At 41.6% G+C, this 27,302-nt stretch overlaps 1 protein-coding gene across 1 annotated transcript; it reads right to left on the reverse strand.

Moving 5' to 3' along the window:
• Positions 1-4,492: 4,492 nt before the first annotated feature.
• Positions 4,493-27,030, reverse strand: NFE2L3 (NFE2 like bZIP transcription factor 3). Its single transcript, XM_054020980.1, has 5 exons — positions 25,538-27,030; positions 12,610-12,786; positions 11,197-11,280; positions 10,639-10,746; positions 4,493-7,772 (listed from the first exon to the last, which is right to left on the reverse strand). Exons 1-5 carry the CDS (start codon positions 26,015-26,017, stop codon positions 6,528-6,530), a joined length of 2,094 nt encoding a protein of 697 aa, XP_053876955.1. The 5' UTR covers positions 26,018-27,030; the 3' UTR covers positions 4,493-6,527.
• Between the last annotated feature and the right edge of the window lie 272 nt (positions 27,031-27,302).

The following is a 27,302-nucleotide window of genomic DNA, read 5'->3' on the forward strand; positions in this document are numbered from 1 at the left end:
TGGTAAAACAATGTAGCAAACCTTGAATTGCTTAGTTAATGTGGGGGTCGCACAGGAGACAACAGCTAATCATGATTGACCTAAAGCCAGACCTGTAGTCTCTTGGTATGTTTTCTAATTACTCAGGAGGCTTCCTTCCCCTGCTTGAACATGTAACATGATTTGAGTCAGGTCCAGTTTACAAAAACTTTTATGTTTAGCAATTCTGTATTCACATCCCAACTCACTTGGTGGGTTAAGGTGCAAATTGGAAGAAAAACAGTTGGGGAGGAATTCTTGTGCCTTTTGTGTTTGTATGACTCCTATTTTCTATTTGACATTATGCTTTCACCTTTGCTATTTTTTTTTTAATCTGTTTTTTCTCTGTGAGGCTACACCACCTTCCCTCCCTGTAAGGGGGGGAAGGGGCAGCGACATAAATGGGGAAACAGGATGCTAAAGCTGTGGGAAGCTGCAACATTTTAATAGATTTTAAGGTGTCTCACTGTAGCATACTTCTTGTTCATTTATTTAGGAACACATTCTTAAGAATCTGGACAAGCATCATTCTTGTTGGTCAGTGGTGAACTTAGTGGAAAGTTGTGGGTTTTAGTCAACATAATACTGATTCTTGTAATTCTCAATAAGTCCTGCAATGTGTGGTTATTGCTCCTCTGTCTTGTCTTCCTTTTTTTCCTTCAAACTAATATGAAGCCACTTTTGCAGAGTAAATCTTCATTTAAAGTTATTTTGCCATTCAAGATACATGATATGTGTCAGTAAAAGTGAGTATTACAGCTGGTACTTAGCTTTCATAAAATTGTGCAATAAAGAATAAGGCAAGATCATGTTCTTTCACTTGAACATCAATTTCTGAAATTACGTGTCTGCCAAGGAACTTCCAATATGCTGCAGACAACTGAGGACCTGGCTGTAGATCTTGGGACTAGGTTACCCCGGAGAACAGGAGGCATTTTAATCTTAAAATGGTCGAGTAAGCCTTTCCCCCACCCCCCTTATTCTTCAGGGTCGAGATGAATAAGTGCATTACTTTGGATGGCTGGAGGCCAGCAATGGACCAAAGGCAAGCAAACTCCTAACTTGTACAGGAGTGTGGCATAGCAGAGTGATCAAAATTACAATTGGTGCAGAGCCTGGTGTGTAGGCAGTGAGGCAGGAATTCCTGACCAGTTGGCCCCTCTCTTTCCAGCCTCCTTTTCTGTGTACCTCCTAAGATATGAGTGGGATTCTTCAGTTTCTCAACTACCCTACTCTTAAAGGATGAAATTTACAATGGGGAGACCAGACCCAGGACCCTCCGCACCACATAAGCTGGTTGGTTCAGCAGCAGCACAAAGAGGGTGTTGTGGAGTTGGTCTGGGCCTCTGGGGAAGGTCAGCTGGGAATTCTGCTCAGCCCATGGGTCTGCTTTTGTGTGCATCCCACTGGCCCCTGTGGTGAAGGTTCTGTGGTTGTTCCAGTCCAGGGGGGGTGAATTTTTGCCTGTAAATGGTGGGTTTGCATAGGGAGTTTGCTGCATAATTCAAGTCTATTGTGCTATGTCTGGCATATGCACATTGGAATGTTAGTGACAATTCAGATTTCACATCTTCATTTTTAGGTGCAGTACATTTCTATCTAGGCTAATATTCTGGCAACCTGATTGATTAGGAGAGGCAGATATTGGATAGGAATGCGGTGAGGCAGTAGGTGCTCTGTAAACTGTTCTTAAAGTGTGAAGCAAAGTGTCTGCAAGTAGAGGCACTTCCATCCCAAAGTGCATTGGAACTCGGTCATGTACTTCACTATAAAATTATCACACTGATATTTGAAACGTTGTTCCCCATAGAGGATACATGTTGGCTCAACATACCTTCATTTTGCCAAAGCAGTGACTATTACTATAAACTGAACCTGAAGGTACAAAGTAGGGAAAAGAAATTACTAGAGTTGAAATTTAAGAAAGAGGCTAAGGCCTGGTCTACACTGGGGAGGGGGAATCTATCGTACTGAAGTCGACATACTTGGATCGACTTACCATGGTGTCTTCACTATGGTGAGTTGATTGCTGCCACTCCCTTGTTGACTCTGCCTGCCCCTCTCGCTGAGCTGGAGTACAGGAGTCATCAGGAGAGTGCTCGAGGATTGATTTATCACATCTAGACTAGATGCGATAAATCAATTCCCCGATGGATCGATCACTGCCCACTGATCCGGCTGTTAGTGAAGACATACCCTAAGATTAACCTCTTCTAAAAGTGATATAGGTAGTCAGCACTTTATTTCAAATATCTGTATGACCTCTTCAACTCAATACTCCTTTGTTGCAGAAGTGAACAAATGAGGCATCCAAGATGGGCACTAGAGGGAGAGGCGCTATAAGAGAATACGCTAGAAACAGTGGGAAAGGTGAGGACATGGAATCTATGATCACAATGTAGTATACTTGTAAAAACAGATGATTTCAAATAACCATACTAATCGAGATTAATTCATAGCTACCAAATGCATCAGTTATCTACCACAAGAGATGTCACTACCTGGTCAAGAAGGGGTTAAAGATTTAAGGGGTAGGGAGAAGCAGGTTAGTTAGATTTGAGGTGCAAGGGCAAACTCTTACAGAAGCTTGCTTGCACTTTTACTTAAACAGCATTGGGTCGGGTCAAATAAGCTATTTTAGAACCTAATGGCCTTGCCATTTTCCATAAAACTCCTAGGTATAGAATAGCTGCCAGTCTGATTTTGGCAAGCAACTAAATTCTCCCTTTATTAAGATTCCTTTCTTTTGTGTGTCTACAAGTGAATTTAACTTTATTTTAAAAGGTAATGGAGCCACCAAGTTATGAAAATGCCTAAACTCAATTAACTGCTTGATCCTCCTGAAGTTGTTGTGTTCCCTTTGATGTTTATTACTCTTATTTTCTACATCTGCTCTAAAACTAGATTGTAAGCTCTTTGGGGCAGGACCTTTTGGTTTGTTCTGTAAACTTGTGGGACCTATAAACCTGTTCTATACAAACACTCTTCAAATAGCACAATATTAAAGCACTGTTTGCTACATTGATTAGAACTGCATATGTATTATGTGATCATACAATGAGATGCCATTGTTAACAAAATGGAGCCTTATGCAATTGTAGTGAAACCCATAATGTTAAAGTTCATCTTTTATACACACTATTGTTCCTTACACACTGATGTCTGTTGTCAATAAACTATTTTCTGAACTAGCAGTAGTCTTTAACGGGTACTTTTTGAACAGCCATTAAAAGGAATTAGTCCTACAGTGATTTCATCTATATGTTACCACCAGTAACCATGGAGAAACTGATCTGTACACTCCTGCTTTGATTTTCATCTGAAATGAGTGATTCTTCCCACCCACCCACCCTTACTTATTTCAGTACAGGCTTCACCACCTGAGTAACTTGTAAACTGCCTTACCTTCTCTTACTCATCCTTTGCCTGCCTTCCCTCCCTCCCTCCTCCAGTAATAAGTGTTTTCTAAAGGGCCAGTCAGATAAAAATTACTATATTGTAAGTTTTTACAACTATATTGTACTGATAACTCTTTAAAAAGAGAAACCAAGTAATAAACTGTGAACTTGGCAGTCATTGTCACAGGGTTACTAATGTTTCTATTCTGTAGCGAGCTTGGCGTTAGCTTTTTTCATGGTATGCTATTGAATTATATTAGGGAAAAGGTAGTTCTCAGTGAAAGTAGTTGAAGCCCAGAGAGTTTCATATAGGTGGTATGAAATAAAAAGCCTTGAGAGACTTCAGTCATCCTCTTAAATGTTAATATGGGTTCCAGACTAGAATGGCAGACTTTTAAAGATGTAAAAGTTGTGAGTCTGCATACAGCTATTTTAAAATTGTACGGTGTGCCAATTAAGTGCCTATTGCCTTGATCAATGCCAGTGATTAGCAGAGACTAAGATTTAATCTTCCTAACGTATTCCAATCCTCCAAAGTTTTGTCTTCAAGACTGGATCAAATCTTATTCATTCCTTCAGAGATGCAGAATGGGACTCAGCTAATATTTCACCTTTTGAGAAATGGAAAATACTTACACAGAAGGAAGAGGCCTGTTTTGTCCTTAATGTTAGATCTTGCCTAGGAGTCGAACCTGCTGCTGGCCGCTTCCGGGGTGCAGCGCGGTCCACGGTGCCAGGACAGGCGGGAAGCCTGCCTCTGCACCCTGGCTTCATTGCTGACTGGGAGCTGCCGGAGGTAAGGCCAAGCCCCAATCCCCTGCCTCAACCCCCCCAAATCCAGAGCACCCTCCTGGACCCCAAACCCCACATCCATAGCCCCAGCCCAGAGCCCCCTATCACACCCTGAACCCCTCATTCCTGGCACCACCCCAGAGCCCTTCCCACACCCCAAACACCTCATCCACAGCTCCATTGGGTCGCAGGTATCAACAATTTTCTTCAATTGGGTCCCCAGGAAAAAAGTTTGAAAACCACTGTTCTAGTAGATGTGACTACTAAAAGAACTTGGACATATATAGAAAGGAATCTTTTAATGTACAAATACAGTGTGAATGGAGTATTGTATAGGAGCAGACTATTACTCTGTCGGGTAAGTTTTGCATTATGAGGAAAGTAGGTACTTGGTTATACAAAATATAGTCTTGCATCTGCTGCTCTAATTACTGTAAACATAGGTGCAGCAAATTTAACACTAGATTCATGCCATGATAAATGGCATACTTCATCCAATTTTTCTTTGAAATACAGGTAATCTTGATATTTCCTTTGTGTGTACAGCAACTTACATGTTTTGTATAGCACTTTTCTGAGTTACTGGACAGTGCTGCTGTGGTATGCTTATACTAAAGCTGTGGTTTTTTTTGTTTTGTTTTTTAAACCATGTCCCAATTTTTGTGTTAGGATCCCAGATATCCACATAACTACATTCTGTGTCTGATGTTTATGATACTTAAAAGGTAACATTTTTGGTGTAAGTTCTTATCTCATCGCTACATACTTATTTCTTATAATACCTTTTCAGACCTATTTTAGGATATGTATAAAAGAGAGAAAATGATCTATTGTGAATAAGGATGTAAATGCCTTTGCAGATTTCATGGCACAGATAAATCCACATCCTAAGCTAAGGCTAGTATGTCTTCACTCTAAGCAATCATAAGGCAAGTAATATAATGCAGTTGATTTTACCTGGCACATTTGAGAACTCTTGGCAAATCTGACTTTAATTTGTTTTTAAACAGAATTTTTAAAGGTGCTTACAAAAGATTAATTTTAAAACAACCTAAAAATGTAAGAAAAACGAGTAATTTTGCTTTGGATAAAAGAGAAAAATTAAGTTATCCAGACTGAAAAAAGACAGTAGATAGTACTTCATGTATTTGAAAACACACAAATCAGAGGAAGTGTCTGATTCACCACTGCATTCTTTCATGTTTACATAGAAAAGTCAATGGTGTTATCCTGGCATAAGACTATAGTGTAACAGTGTTGAAGCAGATACAATTTACTTCAATATGTATTTAGAGGGAAAAATGTCAAAAGAAGTATAAAATTAATGAGCAATGCCAGTTTGCTTGAGACTACAACTGTGTGTGTGTGTGTGTTTGGGTGTGTGTCTGTCTGTCTTTATTTTGTGGGAGAGAGGAAAAGTCTGAATAGTCTCCAGGATAGGGTGACCAGACAGCCAGCAAGTGCAAAAAAATCAGGACGGGGTGGGAGGTAATAGGAGCCTATATATGAAATAGACCCAAAAATCAGGACTGTCCCTATAAAATCGGGACATCTGGTCACCCTACTCCAAGACCTCTTCAGAAAACTAGTACAAAAAGAATAATTTACACCCCTAAAAAGTTAAAAATGATAAAGACATAAAACCAGCTGGAATTTAAGTCAAACCTTTGTAAATCTAAGTCTTCTGCTTTTAAAAAACTATGCCAGTTTTAATAGACTAAATCAAAATCTAAGGCCACTTTACCTTCCAAGAGTTTTGTAGTTAAGAAGAAAATGTTTTTTCCCTCCATCTGCAACTGATCTCAATTTTGTGGGGTTTTTTTTGTTTGTTTTTGCATTGATCCTTCAATTTCTCTACAAAATAGGGAGAAGTCTCCTAGTTCCAAGTGTGACAACTTTTATATACCTGTCTGCTCCCTCCAACCCTTTTTCCATACAATTATGTCAGTGAAATATTTATTTGCAAATACTGTGTGCAAACTCATTTAAAGGCAATAAATCCACACTAAGTAGAAATTCTATTTCTGCTGGTGGCCTAGCATCCTCCAGTGACTAATTACATTTCACCAGCTCAGTCAAACTAGCACATTTTTACTGCTGTAGCTTCTAAGTGTTGACAATTTACTATATTTATATATAAAAACCATCCCAATAATTAAAGATGCAGGCCACATGCACAAGTCTCAAAATATTACAGTTGGGGTCTCTTTTCTTTTTTAACATGTTCATAAGCATTCTTGGCCTCCAGCATTTATGCCACTATCTTCACCACACTGTCAGCACAATGAGTTCTAAATAATGTAGTGATCTTAATATTACTTATTTTTGTTTCCGTTCTTTTTGGTTATCTTGTTTCTGTTCTGATGTGACCAGTCTCTTAGGTATTATCAAAACCCTGCCATTACTACTGCAATGAAGAGCATACTGGCTTGGATTAACAGGTCTGCCCTGGTCATCCCTTAACCTACTAAAAATTACATAATAAAGGTCATTTAGTTTTTGCTTCATAAGGCTAATTGATTTATTGCACTGAGATTTCTGCTTCTTAAGGCTTTCTTTTTGGGCTTGAAGCTTACACACATCATCTTCCAAGTTCAGGATCACATCTAGTTTACGTTTGCGGCAGTTCTGAGCAGCAACCTTGTTTTTTCCTCTTCGCCTTATGTCACGTATAAGTGATATTTGAGTATCTGTCAGATAGAACTTGGATAACATGTTGTTGAACACATCAGTAGGCATGCTCACAATTTCATCTACAGAAAATGGAATTCTCAAGGCTTTCACATAGCATTCATCATGGCTAAGATTATCTGTGAGGCACCTGCCCTTTACTTCGTTTGATTTCCCAGATGATGAAGAATGATTCTTAGAAGTGGATCCTAATTCATTTGGCAACTGATTGTAAGTGTGGTTATGAAGAATATGTTGAAGTGTGGATTCCCCACAATAGTCTGAATCGCTTTGATAGTCCATATGGCAATGTTTACTATGCTCTAGGTAACGACCCCCTACAGCTCCTAAGCCATTGTGGGAAATATATTCTATATTGCTACTGTATCCAACGGCACCTTCATTGCAGGTTGGAACAGATGATGAATCAGAATTGTTTGAAGAGGTTGTGCTCTGGCTTGAATTTAAAGAAAGTCCAGAATCTGAGTCAGGTTCTTCAAAAAGCTGAGAGACTTGTATAGGATCAAAACCTTCTTCCAATACTAATGCCATTAGATTTATCTCATCAAATATGTTCTCATCAAGGTCTGAAAGAAGATCCTGGTTTGTTAAGTTCCTAATGTCAACAGATGGAAATAACCCCAAATTAGTCCCATTAAGTAATGATTCGGGGTTTGTGATGCTAGAATTTAACTGCAGAAATGACTCTTGTCTCTGTACACTCCTTATTTCTGGATTTACCCTAGTGCTGTGGTTTGATCTCAGTAACATAGCTTCACGGAGGCTAACGTCATGGCTAATAGCCTGGGTCAAATTTACAGTGTAGTGAGAGGATAATGAATTCATGCCTCTACTACTACTAGCAACAGGTTGAGAATCTCCCAGTGAAATCTCCTAAAAGGAAATGGAAAAAAAATACACAGAATCAGCAACTTTTCTAATTAAATACTTCTAAATTCCTTACCTATACATACACACACTTTTTTTATTTCTTCTTTTTTCTTTCAGTATTCTCCCTACTATTAGAAGCCACCGTACCACTAAACTTTTCTATTATGTAGTCTGGAAGAACTATTTTCTACTTACACATGGGGTCTATCTAGTCTACGACTGTAGAATTTCCCACAGCCTTCATCCCTTAACACAGAATTATCCTCTAAAATTTAAGAGATTAAAAACAAATGGTTTTAGCCCTCATCATTGTGAAACTAACCATTTAAAAACATGAGCAGAGTCCAACCCCTACAGTGCTGTCTTCCCAAATCTGCCGACAGCTTGAAACAAGCTATGCGAGTTATGAACTGCCACATTCAGCGTAATGGCTGGATAAATTGTCCTGTTTAGTTTTAAGATGTCAACATTAGCTATTTTACTGATCATTCTGGAAGACCTATCCAGTCAATGTGCTTCTCTCTCACTCTCAGGGTATGTCCTCACTGCAGAGATAACTCAGGTGATTAGTACCCAAATAGCCTAGCCCAGGCAAGAGCAGCCACACTGCAAAGCTTTAGTCAAATTACTGTGTCCTTACTGGTGCTGCACTCACTCATGTGTGTTGCTAGGACTTCTGGGGACATGTCCCATAGTTCTTTGTGCTTTACCAAGCTGAGCTACTCTGAGTCTTTCCCAGTGAATGGTGGGAAAACATATCTGCTATTCTGGGCAGATGGGGAGGAGTTGTGAGAAGGCAGTGAAGGACTACCAGCATTCTAGTGGTTTAGCCTGAGTCCTCCCTGCAAAAGGGGCAGGGGGCCAGCCTGAGTGAAAGCATCACTTGGACTTTAGCCTATACCGAAGGATGGACAGCTAGCCCGGTTTGAAAGCACCATTGCACTCAGGTCAGATATTTGTGTGTGTGGATTAGAAAGGTGTTAGGGGCAACACCTGAGTAACAGTATGGGTTAACTGTACAGTAAACACACACCTTTAAACTGCCTTCCTTCTCATCCACTAAAACCACCAACTGTTCTCTCTCCTGCTGTCAAAACCTCCAGGTTACTATCGCCATCAACACCTTCAACATTTATATATAAAACTTCTAGCATTTCCAGCTAACGCAAAATAGGGGGAAGCAAGATTGTATTATTCATTATCATATTGAATTCATTATTATTTTATCTTTCAATATACATGAAACTGCTGCATAACCTCTAATTTCCAAATGCTAGAGTGCCAAAGAATCCAGGGACCTTGTCATGGCATTTAGATCCACACTGTTGCAGAGTACACAGACCTTGGTTATATTTTGTAGCTCCTAACAGTACAAAATAATTATGTCAATTGTTGACTCAGTCTCTAGAACTCAACGTAGCTGCTCTGATTCTTATCAAGTCCAATGTTCAAAAAATAGTCTGAAGACTAACTAAAAGCTGGTCTTTTTTTTTTTTTTTTTTTTTAATTAAGTAGTTTCAGGTATTATATGTGCCCCTGACAAAATCTGGCAAATGTCATTTTAAGCCACATTTTCTTACTTTTGGAAAGAAAAAAAAACTCATTGTGCAAAAGAATAGGGCAAACAGAGGAAAGACCTCACTGCACACAAAATACTATCAAATGCACAAATTAAAAAAAAAATTAAGAAATATTTTCCCCCTTTAATCTCTGTTATGTACCAAATGTTAGTAACATTTATGGAAAGTTAGACACAAAACATACTTTGAAATATAAAGTAAGGTTTGAGAATTTAGATAAACTCTGATTCCTTTACAGCTTAGTTTATTTACAGTGCTTCATTGTGAATATATCACAGTACATAAAGATAACACTTTAGTAACATAGGATTTCTAAAGCATTAAAAATTAGCTGAGAAGTGGGGAGAGACCCTTTATCAAATGAGGTTCTAATATTTTGCAGACTTATGTAATCTGATATTCAGATTTATCTGTTTACATTCTCAAGCTATGCTTGTCCCAATATTTTGCATATTGTGAGGGCCTATTTCTGCTTTCAGTTATGCAACTGCAACCCCCTTTGCAAACAGTGGGATTTACAAACACATAACAGAGCAAAATTAGACCTACCGACCGGTCCAGTTACAGAACCAAGTCTAAAGCCAGAAGCTGGATTTGAAACAGAAAAGTATTATGAATAAACCAACGAGCATATAACATGTCATCTCTTCCAGAACAGAAAAATGTTAGGTTATGAAGTTCTGTCTAATGGTTATTTAAGGGGATGGTAGAAAGGATTTGTTTAAAGTCAGATGACATTGATGACATAGATGATACTTGGCTCCATCATCTAGACGGGGCCAACGATGTTCTCCACCTCACCAACTGTGAAGTGTATGGCAAGGTGTCCACACAGTTAAAGCCTACATATTTTCACATCCAAATGGGCTTATCAGACTGTAGCTCATTAAGCAAATAATCTCAGGGCAGGTCTTCACTACGGGGGGGGGTCGATTTAAGATACGCAAATTCGACCTATCGGAGCCGACTTACCCCACTGAGAGGACGGCGGCAAAATCGACCTCCGCGGCTCCCCGTCGACGGCGCTTACTCCCACCTCCACTGGTGGAGTAAGAGCATCGATTCGGGGATCGATTGTCGCGTCCCAACAAGACGCGATAATTCGATCCCCGAGAGATCGATTGTCGCGTCCCAACAAGACGCGATAATTCGATCCCTGAGAGATCGATTTCTACCCGCCGATTCAGGCGGGTAGTATAGACCTAGCCTCAGATGCACTTGCACAAGTCAGATGTGTGTATACTTTTAGAAGAACAATATATATACCTAAAGTTCTCTACTACACTTACCTGTAGCTCAGGTGACAGAAGAAAGTCTTGCCATATTTCTTCTATGGAGTTATCACGTACTAGCCCTGCTGTAGACTGGGAGGTAGAGCTGGTGTTTTCAATTATGCTCTTAAAAGAAACACGGAAGTTTTTCAAGATCTGTTGTTGTTTTTTTAAACTGTTAGCAATTAAAAGGCCCATGGTTGCTAAACACAGAGTGTGAAAATACTGTCAACATTTGGTAATAAATTGGAAAAAGCATGTGTTTATCTATTTTACATAGATAAACTGTCTTGTTGAATATTATCGAGGGGCACTGGGAAGAACTGGAATTTTTAAACAGTTTTCAAATAATAAGTTATGTAATTTTACAGATTCAGGAAGCTGGTAAGTAATGACTATGCTAAAAGGTAATGACCAGAATAGCTTTTTACAACAGAGTTTTCAGATAAATTACTGAACTGACTTGGTGACATACTCTCTGCTTACACTTTAATTAAATTAAATGGACTATCCCAATTATCCAAATATACCAGTTGTAATCCATTGCCTAATACAGCTTTGAGATTTCACATTTACCTCTAGTGCATTTTCTGTCTGTGATGACTGCAGCAGCAAATAGTCCTCCAAGAAGGGAAAGGAATTTATGGAATTTCTGTTGCTCTGTAGTGGAGGAAACAAAAAATACTTTTAAAAGCACAATTCTTAGAGACAAACAAGGGGTAAAGTAAGGGTTGTGGGGGAAGGGAGCACAGTCCCTTCTTTGCTAAAAATAGAGGGAGAGCTCCCTCTCCTCCCTTGCTCCTCCCACTCTGGTTTCAGTCCAGTTGGCTCTAACCATCAGACACAAATGAGTGCAAATCAGCTAATGCAGATTCAATGGTTTGTAATTTTGAGCAAGGGTCTGAAATATACAAAAACCTAAGCAAATCGTGGCTTTCTATCACATCTCCACCATCACACAGATGCCACACTACCAGTCAGTAGCATCTTTAGGTTGAAGTTTTAGGTGGAACACTGTAATCCCATTAAAATTTAAGGTGTCCCTCAAGCCCCTGATGGAGCTGCCAGAAGTACAAAAGAGCCCAGGTGCTCTCCTTAACTTCCTGCTGCTTTGGAACAGTGCAATATAGTGAGATGCACTGGAGCTGTTGACCATGCATAGAGCCTTCATCTGGAAGAGGAAATGCTATGCTGTTAGGAGAAGCAGAATGATCCTACAACTAAAAGCATCACACCTGCCCCACAAACAAAGTGCTTGTGCTTTCCTCCTCGATGAAGCTGCACCCGCTATCCTGACAAACAGTAGAAACACGTTTGAAGCCTCTAAGTCCAGTAAAGGTTGAAAACAAATTTGGTAGTGACAGGCAGGGCTGCTGGCGAAATGACTGGAAATTAAATTCTCAGCTCTCATGTGGAAAAGAAGGAGCAATCCCTTTATTGCAGATTGCAAAGAAACATAGACCAAAAGTGCCTATTTGATTTTAAGTCCATGCTTTAGTGTAACTGTAAAATGTGGCAACCATCCTTAGTGTAATTCCCCCCCCCCTTCAATATACAACAACACTTAGATATTGGCAACCAAGTCATCCAAAATTTAATCCCCTAGGGACCAATCCTACTTAACACTGAATCCTGTGAGCATAAAGCACCATCTATATGAAATCAGCATAATTTAGCATCCTTGTCTCAAATATTTATGTGGCTAACTTTGAAAGCTTGAAGAGGGAAGGTCTGCTGTCTTCAGAACTAGAATGAACAGAAAATAAAAACTAATTTTAAGATGACTGATTTTGGAAGGATTAGAATGTTTCAAGGTGAAACCATATTTGTAAAGGGAGCTTAACTTTTGAGAAGGAGATTGGGAATGTCATATTTACAGAATACCATCCAGACATTGCCTCTTTACTAATTTTCCTAATAGCACTCACAGAACGAATGATAAACCATTTACCCAGAGGCTGTGTGGCTTTTTTGTATCATTACACTTACCTCAGTGCTAGAATCTGTATTTTCTCTCTCTTCCCCCTCAGGTTTAGCCTTTTTTTCATTTTCTTCTTCATTCACCTGCTTTATCTTCTCCTCCCCCTCTTGTGATTCTGATTGTTCACTTCCTTTATGCGGATAATAGTAATCCAAAGCTTCCTGACCAGTTTCCAAGTCTACATCCTGAAGAGTCAGAAAAAGTATACTAATGCCAAAAGTAATCTTTAAAAAGACACCCCTGCTTAATTCAGCCATAGTATATAATTTCCAGTGAAACATATATATGATCATATATAAATGTCATAACATGACAAGCTGAGACTAGGACTGAAGTAGGACAGAATCCTGCATGTGTAATACACTAATGTATGCTCTATCTCCAGTTTTATAGGGGGATACTGACCCTCCTTATGGTATACCTAGACATTCTTCTGCTTCACTCACCAGCAGGGGGTAGCTGAATTGTATAGAGCTGCAAAGGATGACCCACAATTGCGTTGGACATAAAAGCAGACACTACCGTAAGTTTTTTAATATACAAACATGCTAAGCAGTGACACAGAACTTACAAGAAATTGTGCTCATGGTGATATGGCAGGAAGGGGTTTGCAACTGCTATTACAGTAACTATTTTGTTTCTATGTAGGCAGTCACGGAGGAGGGGGTCAGAAAAGTTATTTTTGTAATTGTCTGCATATAACTTAAAACTCCATTGCATGGTGGATACATTGTGACTATATTCCAATACAGTGCATTATTCTGGAATGACATCCAGAAGACACTGAAAGCAAAAACTTTTCAATATTCTGAAATCAGAATAATGTTGTTTCTGGTGTTTGAGAAGAACGCGAAGCAGAAGCATACATACTGGAACTTTCAATCGAGAACTAAAAAGACAATGTCTACAATGGCTAACTCCATTCTCTAGAATGGAATGTTCTGCAACAGCAGAAAAGGTAGGTTCCAATTGAATACCAAGTGTTACCTTCTCTGTTCCAAAATCATGTTGGAGCACCATTAATTTAGGTTTAAGGCTTTGTTGATCCCCAGACATGAACTGTATACATTCTCCAGCTTGTATCAGTTTCTCTCCTATATAAAGCTTTTTCTGAACTTCAAAAAGTGTCTGTTTTTTTTAAGTACAACTTGATACAAAACAGACTCAAAATTATTTGAATTGTCAATAAAGCTAAAAACATAGAAAGACAAAGTATTTTAAAATGTACTAAATGTTCTTGGGAAACAAAGTAACTTAGGACCTTAATTTTATTATATCACTTTTTCAAAAGTCATAAGGGAACCCTTAATTTTAAATATAGTCTTTTCCAATGGTAAACAGGCATCAAATGCATTAATCAATCCCTCTGATGCAAGGGGTCTTTACCCAGTATATATATATATATACAATTTCCAGATACTAATAAGGAGACTTCAATATAACTGCAACTGAGAAAATAGTCAGATATGTGGAACTGATCAGAGAACTTGCTTGTTATGAACAAAGATCAGGAAGCAATTTGTTTGCAAATGTTTTAAATATATTCCTCCCCCCCCCACCCCTGTAGTAGAATGCCAGTGGAAGGCAGTTTAGGATGTGAGATTTTCAGTCTGCAATAACTAAGGTCGTGTTCCTGCACATGCTTACATGAGTTCAGTAGGGCTACATCTGTGCAAACAGTTATTCACCCACACAAGTGTTTGTACAATCAGAGATAAGTCTTTAAATCTAGAAAGAACTGGCCTATATTTGACAAAAATTAATATAATTCATTACTATCTCAATCAAAAACTGAGATATAGGCATGGATAAATAGGTATAAAAACCTGCAGCTGCTCCCCCTGGCTAGCAGGTGTACAGCATGCTGAAAGCAATACAGAGTGTTCAGCCCAGCATAAAAGAGCAAATCCACCCCTCAAAAGCAACCTTTCTCGATGACTGAGGAGTGGCATGAAGGAATCTTTAGCTTGCAGGATAACAGCCGCAATGTGGTGTCCCAAAGGGTAAGGATAAATAGAAAATTATGAATGGGGAGGCAACATAGACAGCATCCTCAGGATTCATAGCAGAAACGTAAAGGGCACAACCTCATCCCACCTCTGGGGGAGAGGGGATTGGGCTGCAGCAGCTTTGTGAACAGTAATGGACACGTGTTTGCAGTGTAGATAATGCAAAGCTTTTGAAATTGCATTAGCCTAGAATGGACATATACAACAGCTGATAGCCTGCTATAAGCCTATTGTGTAGTTAGGCTAGCCTTTAACAGCTGTTCCATCATCAGGAAGACAACTCTTTTCTGATGCTTCAGAATGGTTAGTTCCTTTATAAGGGCAAAAACAGTGGTCAAATATTTCTACAATCTACAAAAGTCAGTGGTTTTCATGCCTTTACTGCCACCACCAATTCAGAGATAGCTTTCAGATCCTTTCCTATCACTTCAGGAGGCCAGGACCTGCATAGGCTTTAGCGTTCACATCCAATGAGATCAATGGGGTGGGGAAGTTCACACTTCTCAGAGCCATTGTTCCAGATTGTCTGCAGACTCAGGAAGACAACTCCGCAGAAGTCATATTTGGAAGATTTTCTATATAACCCATAAGGGCTAGAGCCATATCATATTGCCTCTATATAAATTCGTGGTACGCCCAAATCTTGAATACTGCGTGCAGATGTGACCGCCCCATCTCATATAAGATATATTGGAATGGAAAAGGTTCAGAAAAGGGCAACAAAAATGATTTAGGGTATGGAACATCTTCCACATGTGGAGAAATTAATAAAACTGGGACTTTTCAGCTTGGAAAAGAGACGAATAAGGGGGGATATGATTAAGGTCTATAAAATCATGACTGGTGTGGAGAAAGTAAATAAAGAAGTATTAGTTACTCCTTCTCATAACACAAGAACTAGGGGTCACCAAATGAAATTAATAGGCAGCAGGTTTAAAACACTCAAAAGGAAGTATTTCTTTACACTACTCACAGTCAACCTGTGGAATTCTTTGCCAGAGGATGTTGTGAAGGCCCAGACTATAACAGGGTTCAAAAAAGAACTAAAGTTCATGGAGGATAGGGCCATCAGTGGCTATTAGCCAGGATGGGCAAAGATGCAAAACCTGAAGTGTCCTTAGCCTGTGTTTGCCAGAATCTGGGAATGGGCAACAGGGGATGGATCACTTGATATGGGGGGAGGGATAGCTCAGTGGTTTAAGCATTGGCCTGCTAAACCCAGGATTGTGAGTTCAGTCCTTGAGGGGGCCACTTAGGGATCTGGGGCAAAATCAGTACTTGGTCCTGCTAGTGAAGGCAGAGGGCTGGACTTGATGACCTTTCAAGGTCCCTTCCAGTTCTAGGAGATCATTACCTGGTGTGTTAATTTCCTCTGAAGCACCTGGCATTGGCCACTGTCAAAAGATAGGATACTTGGCAAGATCAGTGGTTCTGATCCTATTTACCATTGCGGGCCACATATGCAGCTCTCTATGTATTATGTAGGCTGCATCCACACAATATATATACTATCTGTATAGCCCTGAGAATGTCACATGGGCCACAGCTGTGTGCTGATTGGGGCTGTAAGCAGCTTGCAGGTTGAGAACCACTGGGCTAGATGGACCATTGGTCTGACCCAGAGTGGCCATTGTTATGTAGAGACTTACTCTAAAAAACAAAACAAACAAACAAACAAAAACCTTCAGATCTGTAGGTTCTGAAAATACTGCAACATGTTGAACAGGCTGAGTGTTTGACACCTCTGGATTAGTGCACTAAGCGCAATGCTGAGAGCCAGGGAATCCCAAATTCTATTCTCACCTCTGACACTTGTTGATTTTAATTACACTAGAGAATAGAATTTGGGAGTAAATCTGGTTAGTGGATTAGGCATCAGCCTTGCATCTAGGAGGCCTGGGTTCTTAATCCTGGTTGTGGCATTTGCTTGGTGTGCAATCTAGGACAAATCACTTAACCTCTCAGCTTCAGTTTACCAATCTTTAACATTGAAGTAACAATATGGACTAAGTTCATAACTAATGTTTAAAGAGTGCAAAGTATTAAGACACAGATGGGAAAGAGGTCTCTAGTAGGAGCAGACAGTACAAACCAGCATTCGCTGCCGTTCTACCCATCATTGCTTTAGATCATGCATTTCACAGTGAGGCAGACGTTCCAAACTTGACCCTCGATTATTTGTGGACATTGTTTTTATTGCTGGTTATTCACTTTCCATTATATTTAGTTTTAAGCCTGGACTGGAAATACTCACTCCATTGTTGTTGTTAATCTGTGTGTTGCTTTGCTATGTGGTTTTTTTTTGTTTTGTTTTGTCCCATTTCCTTTGTAAAACTATAGATAACTTTATCAAAGATAAAAATAGATGTTAAAAGATTTCTCAAGCTACAGCTTGCTCTTAAACTAAAGTGCATTCTTTGTCCCGCTAAATTGGCAAGAAGCATCACTGGTTGAACATTTTTGTGATTTTTTTTCACCAAGTTCTCTACACTTTAAACAAAGTCAAATGGCACTTTACACAAGTTTACACCACACAGTACAAGACAGACCTGTGCAAAAGAACTACAGATACTGGTTACACAACCAGCAGTGTCTATTTTACTATGTTTTGATTAAGTAATAAAAATATCTCGTTCTTATACAGCTGCTTGCTATCTGATTACTGCTGCTGCTATTCGTCTGTGTACTTTAAATAAGCTACATATAATTAATTCTACAAATTGTTTGACATCTGCTTAATCTGGACTAAAAAAGAACATGTATCAAGTCAGTCCTCTACAGTCATAATGAAACAAAACATCTTTTTTTTCCTCAGACACAGACATTTAAAGTCCTCTGAAAGGGACATTATCCTTTGAAATATAATCACAGTTTAAAAAGTTTGGAAGATAAAACCATAGCACTGGAAATATCAGGATTATGACAATCAGGCTGCCTTGGATTACATATTTTATGTAATACCATGCCTAGGCATTTTATTAAGATTGCTAAAATTAGTCAAGTTAGTTATTTAGGCTAACTGAATATTGCATCCCTGGCTTCAAATGCTGCACCCATCTAACATCTATTATTATTTTCAATATCTCAATCCCAAAAATTTACTCTGGGCTGCAAATAGGCACACGCTACTGAAGATACCCTTGTTGGCTTCAGAAGAATCATGACAGTCTATTCTATTGGATCAAACAGACACGGGGTGGGGGGGGGGGAAGTATTTACACAGCACTGGGTCTACTATGTCAACCATCATGTTTACTTGAAAACACGCTGTTAAATGTGTGTATGCAATATATCACACACATTTATATATATGACTCCTCCTCCAGAATGCAAGTAGTGATGGACAGAATTAGAAGCAAAATACATAGCGCTATGGTATTTTTATTAACTTACTACAGATGTGGAAACTACACAGATTCAGTTACTGTATAGTTCATAACTTGAAAAATCACTGAGATCCCTTTAAAACACTCAAAAATTAGTCTTTTAAAGCATTTCTAGAAAATATTGAATAGACCTTTAGGTTTTCAGTCAAAGCGTTTGGCCTTGCATTGGCCCTCTACACCAGGAGTTAATTTCAGCCTGAAGGAAGAACTATTAATAGAAAGGACAAAGTGATTTGTAAAATGGATTTTGTTCTGTGTTTGTGCAGTGCCTAGCCCAATAGGAGTCATGGGCCAGGAAGCCAGGTGCTGCAGTAATACAAATACTAAATACTAAACTTGTGAACTGTATAACACAGCAGCTTGTTTGTTTATTTACTATTCTCTTTTAACCCACTGATGCATCCCTTCGACCTTTATTCCCTCCTGAGTTCTCTTCATCCACTTCCTATGACCAAATCTACAATAGAAACTTTTGCCAGTATAGCAATGCCAGTTAGGGGGTTGATTTTTGACAACATTTCTATACTAACAAAAGCCCTCATGTAGTTGCAGTTATACCAGCATAAGAGTGCTTTTGCGGCTATAGCCTATTTTGTTCACCAAACTGGTTTAAGTTATACAGGCTTCTACATGCACTTTTTTGCCAGCATAAGCTGTGTCTACATTTCTAGTGTAGACAGTTAACCCTCACTTTCCCACCTACAGCCCCATCGCCCTCCTCTCTCCACCTCCACACTCCTTCTGTGGAGTCTTCTTCTCCCATTTCCTCAGTTTCCTCTCCTCCGTCTTTCTCATCGATCTGCACTTTGACTTCCAGCCTGTTGACTCATCTAGGGCCATTCTCACTAGGTTCTCTGCCAAGTTCAGGGGCCTTTTCTCTAGCCTCATCCTGCTCAAGCTGTCTGCTGCCTTTGACTATCAGTTACTCCCTCCTCCTTGGGCTTTTGTAATTTTGTGCTTGACAGGATTCTCCTACTCTCTTCCCCTTGGTAGCTTCTCCTCTCTAATAGAGTCTCTCAGGGCTCCCTCCTCCTCCTCTTCTCCTACAACACCATACACCTGAGCAACCTCATCTATTCTCATGGTGTTAATTAAAGTCTCTATGCTGACAACTCCCAAATCGACCTCTGTTCCCTATCCTCTCCCTCTCTGTTCAGTCCTACATCTGCAAGTGTCTCTAGACTTCCAGGAAGAAATATAGTCCCTCCCTCAGGCTGACCATAGTGAACAAGGTACTCCTTTTCTCCTTCACCTGTCCTCCTCCCCAAAAATACCCATCTCACCACTCCCCTCTTTATCATGGTCAACAATGTCCCTGTTCTCACAGTTGGTAAATCACACAACCTTGGTGCTATATTTGACTCCTCTTTCTCCTCTTCCACTACTCCCATCCCGTCACTAAATCCTGCCAGTTCTTCCTCTATAAGAAAAACATCCGTCCTTTCCTTACCATCCTTACTGCTCAAACCCTGGTCATTTCTCATGTCCACTACTGAAGTCTCTTTCTTTTGATCCTTCACAATTAGCAGTGTATCCTCCCAAGTCTGTTACTTGCTGTAGAAAAGTCCTCTTCCCTGACAGGGTCACCTTCTCTTTGAATCACTGGTCCTGACTGCTGATCTGCTTCTACATCAAATTCAGACTTCTTTGTCCTCACCTTTGCTCCTGTCTGCATTTCATTTCCTGCAATTCGCCCCCTAGCCTCTGCCTCCCTGGCATGCCTCAGCATGCCCTTCACTCTCTCCCATAAATGCCTCTTATGCACATCCTACATCCAGAGTGCCCTCCCACATGTTTGAGATTGCATTGCACACGTCAAGACACTTCTCAAGGTTTAGCCCTCCAATTCTGACCCACACTCCACTGTTCTGGCCCTCTTGCTTCATGTGGCTCTTTCAAACACTAGGCACATTGCAGCATGCTGTAAGACGCACAATCAGAACACACCACCACTGAGTGTTGGGTCCGGCATTAGTCAATATTTTCATTCATGGCATGGAGAGCATGCTTATAAAATTTGCAGATGATACGAAGTTAACAGTGGGTTGCAAGCACTTTGGAGAACAGGATTAGAATTCAAAAGGACTTTGACAAACTGAAGAATTGGTCTGAATTCGACAAGATGAAATTCAATAAAGACAAATGCAAAGTACTTCACTCAGGAAGGAAAAATCAAATGCACAGCTACAAAATGGGGAATAACTAGCTAGGCCATAGTTCTGCTGAAAAGGATCTAGGGGTTATAGTAGATCACAAATTGAATATGAGCCAACAATGTGATGCAGTTGTAAAACAGCTAATATTCTGAGGTGTATTAACAGGAGTGTTATATGTAAGACAGGGGAGGTAACTCCTGCTCCACTCAGCATAGGTGAAGTACTGTGTCCAATTCTGGATGCCACACTTCAGGAAAGATGTGGACAAACTGGAGAGAGTCCAGAGGACAGCAATGAAAATGATAAAAGGTTCAGAAAAATCTGACCTATGAGGAAAGATTAAAGAATGGTATATTAGACTTGAGAAAGGAGGACTGGGCGGGGGTGGGGGGGAGGGCGAAAACAGTCTTCAAATATGTTAATGGCTGCTATAAAGAAGATGATAATCAATTGTTCTCCATGTCCACTGAAGGTAGGACAAAAAGTAACGAGCTTAATCTGCATCAAGGGAGATTTAAGTTAGATATTAGGAAAAATGTTCTAACTATAAGGGTAGTTAAACTCTGGAATTGGCTTGCAAGGGAGGTTGTGAAATCCCCATCATTGGAGGTTTTCAAGAACCGGCTGGACAAATACCTGTCAGGGATGGTCTAGGTTTACTTGGTCCTGCCTCAGTGCAGTGGGCTGGACTTGATGACCTCTCGAGGTCCCTTCCAGCCCTACATTTCTATGATCATATATTGTTACCAGCAATATGAATTTAAGAATTGCATTACAAAAACTAAATCTGCATTACTTCACTGAAACGACAACACTCATTGGAAAAAGCAATTATACTGTACAATTCAAATAGCTCTAATGCCATGTAAAGACTTTCAATAAGTTTAAAATTAGGGGTCAGGTTATATCCTTATAGAATCTTAGCTCCCTCAACTGCTCTTGCCTTAAAAAAAGATGGCAGAATTTATTGGGCACTATTAACAGGCCATATATAACTCCCCTAAAATAAGATCCCCAAACATGGACTTGTAGACAGTTATGAAAACAAACAATAACATTATTGAATTAGCTCTTGCTTCCCTTACTTTCATAATTTATAAACAATGTAATTAAATTAATAATTAAAGCAGGCATTTTTTAATTGTGTGTGTGTGAATTCAGTACTTGCACAAGGTACCAGACAAACACAGCCCTGGAAAATGGGGCTAAGCTACACAGCAAATCCAGCTTGGGTGGGGGACATAGCTTTCCCCAGCACTGGCAATGTGTCTCACTCCTGAGTTGGACAGAGTCCCATACAGGAGTGAGTCAGGAGTTCAGCTTCAATGCTCACTTGGGTCTTGGGAATCTCTGCCAAGACTGCCAGCCAGGTGCTGATTAGTGTCAGCTGTAATACTGGTTGCTGTGATGTTGACCACATAGGCAAGTAATACAGCCATCACAAGGCTCCATATCCCATTACCAGTCTTCTGACCCAAGCAGTCCCTACCTGTTTCTCTTGAATGAAAAGCAGCAAACCCCAATGCCTCTGAAAGGAAAGTTCTACTCCAATTCTTACATCCCACTCCTTAAAACACTTACACGTGAGTACCTTATGTATGTACACAGTCCCGTTGAATTCAATGGGACAACTCTCATGCATAAGTCTTTGCAGAACAGGGCCTTAGATTGTGAACTTTTTTCTTGTACTGAAAGCTCCTTGAGGCAAGGATTGTGTCTTCCTGTGTGTTTGAGGATAGATGTTCTTGCAACATGGATAATAAGAATGACATCATAACGTGCTGTGCTAAGATCTTTAAAACTCCATATTCACACCTTTTAAGGTGTTTTTGGAAAATGGGTCTGTGATGTTATCTGATTAAAATATGACCATATAGAACATTGTTGCAACCACTGTTATATATTTGCAACAAATCTTGTGCAAAATGTGGCATGTAAGATGTCTATAAAAAGGTTATGATTTGCTGGTTATTATCATGCTATCTGTATGCATGTATTTTTTTTGTATTTGCAGTTATGAGTATTGGCTCTATACCTGGATTTCAAATGTTTGCTCCTGGGGTAACACCCACAAGGTAGTTAGCCAGCACATCTTGGAGAGACTATGTAAATTAGGTGGCCCATCAAAAGGACACAAATCACAATGGACCAGGGAGGCACCGATCTACACTGAATGGACTTTTCTGTGAACTTTCCATTTGAAGTATAGGTAATGGTTTCCTGCAAAAACTAAGCAAAATTATGCATGGACATGTGACTTGCCCATATGACTCCAAACCCCCTCTTTTACCTGTAATTTTCCACTAACTGCTGAGGGCTTTCTTTGAAACAATGGGTATCCCTCCACATAGCAGAAGCTATAAAAGGCCCAGCAAACACCTCCGTTTTGTCCCTTTCCTGCTCAAACCTCTGAACTATGGACTTGTACAAATGGGAGCATTCTAACCAAGGCCTGGTCCCCACTAACCCCCCACTTCGGACTCAGGTACGCAAATTCAGCTACGTTAATAACGTAGCTGAATTCGAAGTACCTTAGTCCGAACTTACCATGGGTCCAGACGCGGCAGGGAGGCTCCCCCGTTGATGCCGCGCACTCCTCTCGCCGAGCTGGAGTACCGGCGTCGACGGCGAGCACTTCCGGGATCGATCCCAGAACATCGATTGCCTGCCGCCGGACCCTCCGGTAAGTGCAGACGTACGGCTAAGGACTGAGGTCTTTCCAATGATTTGGAAGCAACCAGAGACTTATTAAGTCAGCAGTTTATTCCATCATTGCTACAAGCCTCATGCAAGAACTTTGCATTTATTTTATGTATTTTATTCCTTTAACCAATTTAACTCTCACCTTTCTTTCTTTTTTATAAATAAACCTTTAGATCTTAGATATTAAAGGATTGGCATCAGCGTAATTTTGGGGTAAGATCTGAGTTATATATTGAGCTGGGTGTGTGGCTGGTCCTTTGGGATCAGAAGAACCTTTTATTTGATGAGATTGATTTTTAAGAACCACTCATCTTTAAATCCAGTTTTTTTGGTGGTAATTCAAGGACTGGAATGCCTAGGGAAACTGCTTTTCTGATTTCTTGTTAGCCAGTGTGCCGAAACAGAAGTTTACTTTTGTTGCTGGTTGGTATACATTATGGGGGAATAACCACCAGTTTTGGGGTGTATTTATCAGCAGTTTGTCCTGAATTTGGTATTCTCAATTGTGACCCACGAAGGCACGGTTACAATGCTGAGATCTTTAAAACTCCATATTCACACCTTTTAAGGTGTTTTTAGAAAATGGGTCCCACTCGTTCACTATATAAAATTCTAGCACAACCCAAAATATTATATTCTTTTTCTACCCTTGTCTTGGTCCCTTTTCCAACATTGACTTTTCTCCCTCTCTGCATTCAAACTCCTCCTTACTTATTTCTTGAGCAAATTTTTCAGTAAGAATCCATGGGACATCAATTTATAATTTTTGCATTGCTACAATTTGAAGTCTTCTGTTTATATAATATAATCTTATGTGTGTGATCCAGGAAAAAAAGATGTACACATGTTTAACTTTACTCATGTGAGTAGTATTGTGCAGTGAATAGCTTATTCACATAAATAATGTCACTTTTAACATGCTAAAGATAGCCTCGTAAAATTAATGGAACTATTAGTTATTTATTCAATTTTTTACTTTACAAGCCATATTTTTATGAGTGCTAATATTTGATTGGATTGATTAGTAAGGCAACAAAACATTATTGTGAAGCCTATATTTTATTACAAAAATCCATTTAATGACAGTCTGGTTCCATCACAGTAAATACCAAGGCTACGCTGATCTCAGTTTGTTGTGTAACAACCTAATGCAGGAACACCTATACAGCTCTACTTGTTCTTAAAGACTGACAAGCTTTCATAATACTACGTCTTCTCTCAGAGGACTAAAGAGAAAAACAGGTCAAACTATGTTGTAAATGATTGCATGCCCAGATAGGACACATCAGCCACTGTACTTTTCATTAAAAAGCAACAGAGAGTCCTGTGGCACCTTTAAGATTAACAGAAGTATTGGAGCATAAGCTTTCGTGGGTGAATGCCCACTTTGTCGGATGCATGTAATGGAAATTTCCAGGGGCAGGTATAAATATGCTGGCAAGAATCAGTATGGAGATAACGAGGTTAGGTCATTCAGGGAGGGTGAGGTCAAATTACAATACATTTTGTGTCTGTTAATTTATTAGGAAGCTAGATAATTTGGTGGAGAAGACACTGGATTTTTCATTCTAGGAATCCATTTATGTTTCAACTCAAGAGTATTGAGATTTGGGATTCAGTTTATTAGTCTCTCTCTCAACCATTCTATACTTTAGGGAAGTAGGGCTCCAGAGAGGTCCAGAGCTACATTAGAACAGAAAATGAATCATTCCTCACTCCAGTACAGTGATCCCTTTAGGTTAGGGTGGAGAAACTAGTTCTGCAACTACCTACACAAATAATATCAATACAGTCCAGAATCATAACCAAGCTAATCCTTGTGCAAAATCCTAATGTTGAGAAAAATTAAAAGAGGTTTTTTACAATGTAAGGATTGTTAATAATTAGACAGCATCAGTTGCAGCTGATCACTGAACTCAAGTTATTGAAAAAATCTTAGCCCTCAGAGTTTATAATCTAGTATGCAAAAGTATGGTCATCCAAGTATTATTTTACTTTAGATTTCAAAATATGTCAATGACAGTTTAAGAAGCTGCCTCCTTTTCCTTCCCATTCCTCCTTTTGTTACAGGATACACAGTAATATGTTCAGATTAAACCTCTGTCTCCAAGGAGTGAGGGCAGCATTTGCATCCTCCTCAGCTGGGGAATCATGAAAGAAAGAAGCATTTTGAGATCCAAGCTTCCTGGAAGTTCGCGTCGGTGTGTTGGCCGCTCAACATTTAGGATTTATCTTATTATAGGGACAGGTGCAAGTTGGGGCATTCAGATCCAAACCTGAACCTCCTTCTGCCAAGCTTTGTTTTGTGGAAGGGGGCAGGGAGGCCAGCTGGTCCCAGCATTCCAGGCCCCTCCCCAGTAGTTTTGCAACACGATGTAACACCCAGTTATTTCATAACCAGAAAAGGGGAAAGTGTGAGGAGCATCTCGCCCTGGATGCATCCTCGAGGTATGGTGGGGATGTGTGTCTCGCGCCCCCCCCCCACGCTTGGGATGTCCCCATGGCATGCGAGACTCCTCCTCCTCTCCGATCTGCAGATACCCGCTTTCACCCGCAGAAGATGCGCGAAGTGGAGGCAGGTCTTCGCCCCACCTCCCCGGCTGCCGGCTCTATGGGTCCCCAAGCTATCTCCGGACTAAAAACCCCAGGCGGGGAGCGATGCTGTCCTCCCCTGCCCCTTACCTCTAGGGTAGGGCAGTCACTTCCCCCAGGGCTGGGCTCGGCTCCGGGGGCCGCTGCAACTCCTCCATCCCCTTCCTCCTGGGCCTGCTGCTGCAGGCTGCTCCCCCGGACGGAGTGGGAGTGGCCGGGGCCCTCCTGGGCACCGCTTTCGCTGGGGCCATCTCCGCCGGCGCCACTGACAGGCGAGGAGGGGAGCGCCCCATTCTCCTCGCCGGCCACGGCGTGCACCAGCCAGGCGTCCAGGCGGGTGCTGGGGATGTAAGGGCCCCCCAGCGCCCGCACCTCCCGGAGCAGCAGCAGCCGGTCCCAGTCCCGCTCTGGGCACTTAGGGTGCGGAGGGCTGCTCCCCGCGTGGGAAGTGTCCGGGGCCCGGCGCCGGAGGAGATCCAGGTCCAGCCGCAGCCCCGCCAGGCTGAGCAGGAGGGTGACCTGCAGCAGCAGCCCCTCCTCGGAGCAGCAGCGCCTAGTCAGGGGCTTCATCTCCGCTCCGGCAGCTCCCCAGCGGCTCGCCAGCAGCCGGGCTCTGGCTCCCGCTGCCCGGGACGCGCCCCCAGGGGAGGCCGGGGCAGCACGTGTGTGTGTCTGTGCCGGGAAGGGAAAGAGAAACCAGACAAAGGAGCCAAGCGCGCTGTTGCCGCTCCGGCTCCCACAGTGAGCCACGAAGCGACCGGCCCTTCTCTAGGGCGGCGAGTGCGACGGGGCGGGCCGGGGGCACCCGCTGCTGGGATGTTGCCACCCTCCAACCCGCCGCCACCGGCAGCTGGGCTGGGCCACCTGCCCCTGGATCGCACCCTCCAGCCCTGGCCGCGGAGAGAGGCAGCCGGAGTGTGGGGTGGAGCCTCCCGGCTTCAGCCGGGCCACAGCCCTTGGCGCCTGGGAGCATGTGCTCAGAAGGGGGGACGGGACTTGCCCCTCCCACCGCACAGCCAGCCCCGCAGCAGCGGCACGTGCATTAGACACGCAGTCATTCTGCCCCCCGCAGCGCGCTCCCAAGAGCCGGGCGGCCCTCGGCCGCTCCGAGTCATTTTCCAGGCCGGGCTCCACAACTTCGCGGGGGAGGATATTCCGCAGTCGGACGCTTTGTTGTTCTCCTGTCACTTTAACTCTGCCTTGCTGGCACGGCTCCAGGAGCAAGTTAGCAACTGGGGCTGGGTGAGGCGCTGGAGGAGCTGCGCAGCGGGGAATAAACGTGCCTCCTGTCTGTGTATCCCAATGAAAGGAGGAGCCGGAACGCGTCGGCGATCGGGGAAAGACGCAAAGCTTTCTGGGGATTGAAGTCCCCCCTCCCATTTTTACTCTGCATCGCGCCGTCCACAGCAACCCAGTGGGGGTTGTTAGTGTACTGTACCGATCTTCACTGGCTACTGTCACCACCCCCGTCCTTCTACTTGCTATATTCTCGGACGGAGACAGAGGAGCTAGCTTAAGGAGGCGTGTCTAATAAGTCACTTTTCCAATTCCCATCAGTAGTGCTAATTGGTTCAGCCATATTGCAGACTCTGTATATTACATGTTGAATTCAGACCCACACCCATAGCGCTGTATACAGGGCCGGCTCCAGGGTTTTGGCTGCCCCAAGCAGCCAAAAAAACCCCCCCTGCGATCACGATTGCGATCTGTGATGGCAATTTGGCGGGAGGTCCTTGGCTCTGAGCTGGAGTGAGGGACCGTCTGCCGAATTGCCGCTGAATAGCTGGACGTGGGGCCCCTCTTCAGAGTGGCTGCCCCAAGCACTCGCTTGACAAGCTGGTGCCTGGAACCGGCC

The sequence above is a fragment of the Malaclemys terrapin genome, chromosome 2 (genome assembly GCF_027887155.1).
Source record: "Malaclemys terrapin pileata isolate rMalTer1 chromosome 2, rMalTer1.hap1, whole genome shotgun sequence".
Lineage (NCBI taxonomy): Eukaryota > Metazoa > Chordata > Testudines > Emydidae > Malaclemys > Malaclemys terrapin.

Coding starts and splice junctions, on each gene's coding strand:
- NFE2L3 (XM_054020980.1), bottom strand. CDS start 26,017: ATGAAGCCCCTGACTAGGCGCTGCTGCTCCGAGGAGGGGCTGCTGCTG. Junction 12,787..25,537: donor GTGACTGCCCTACCCTAGAG/GTAAGGGGCAGG, acceptor CTGACTCTTCAG/GATGTAGACTTGGAAACTGG. Junction 11,281..12,609: donor ATACAGATTCTAGCACTGAG/GTAAGTGTAATG, acceptor CCTCCACTACAG/AGCAACAGAAATTCCATAAA.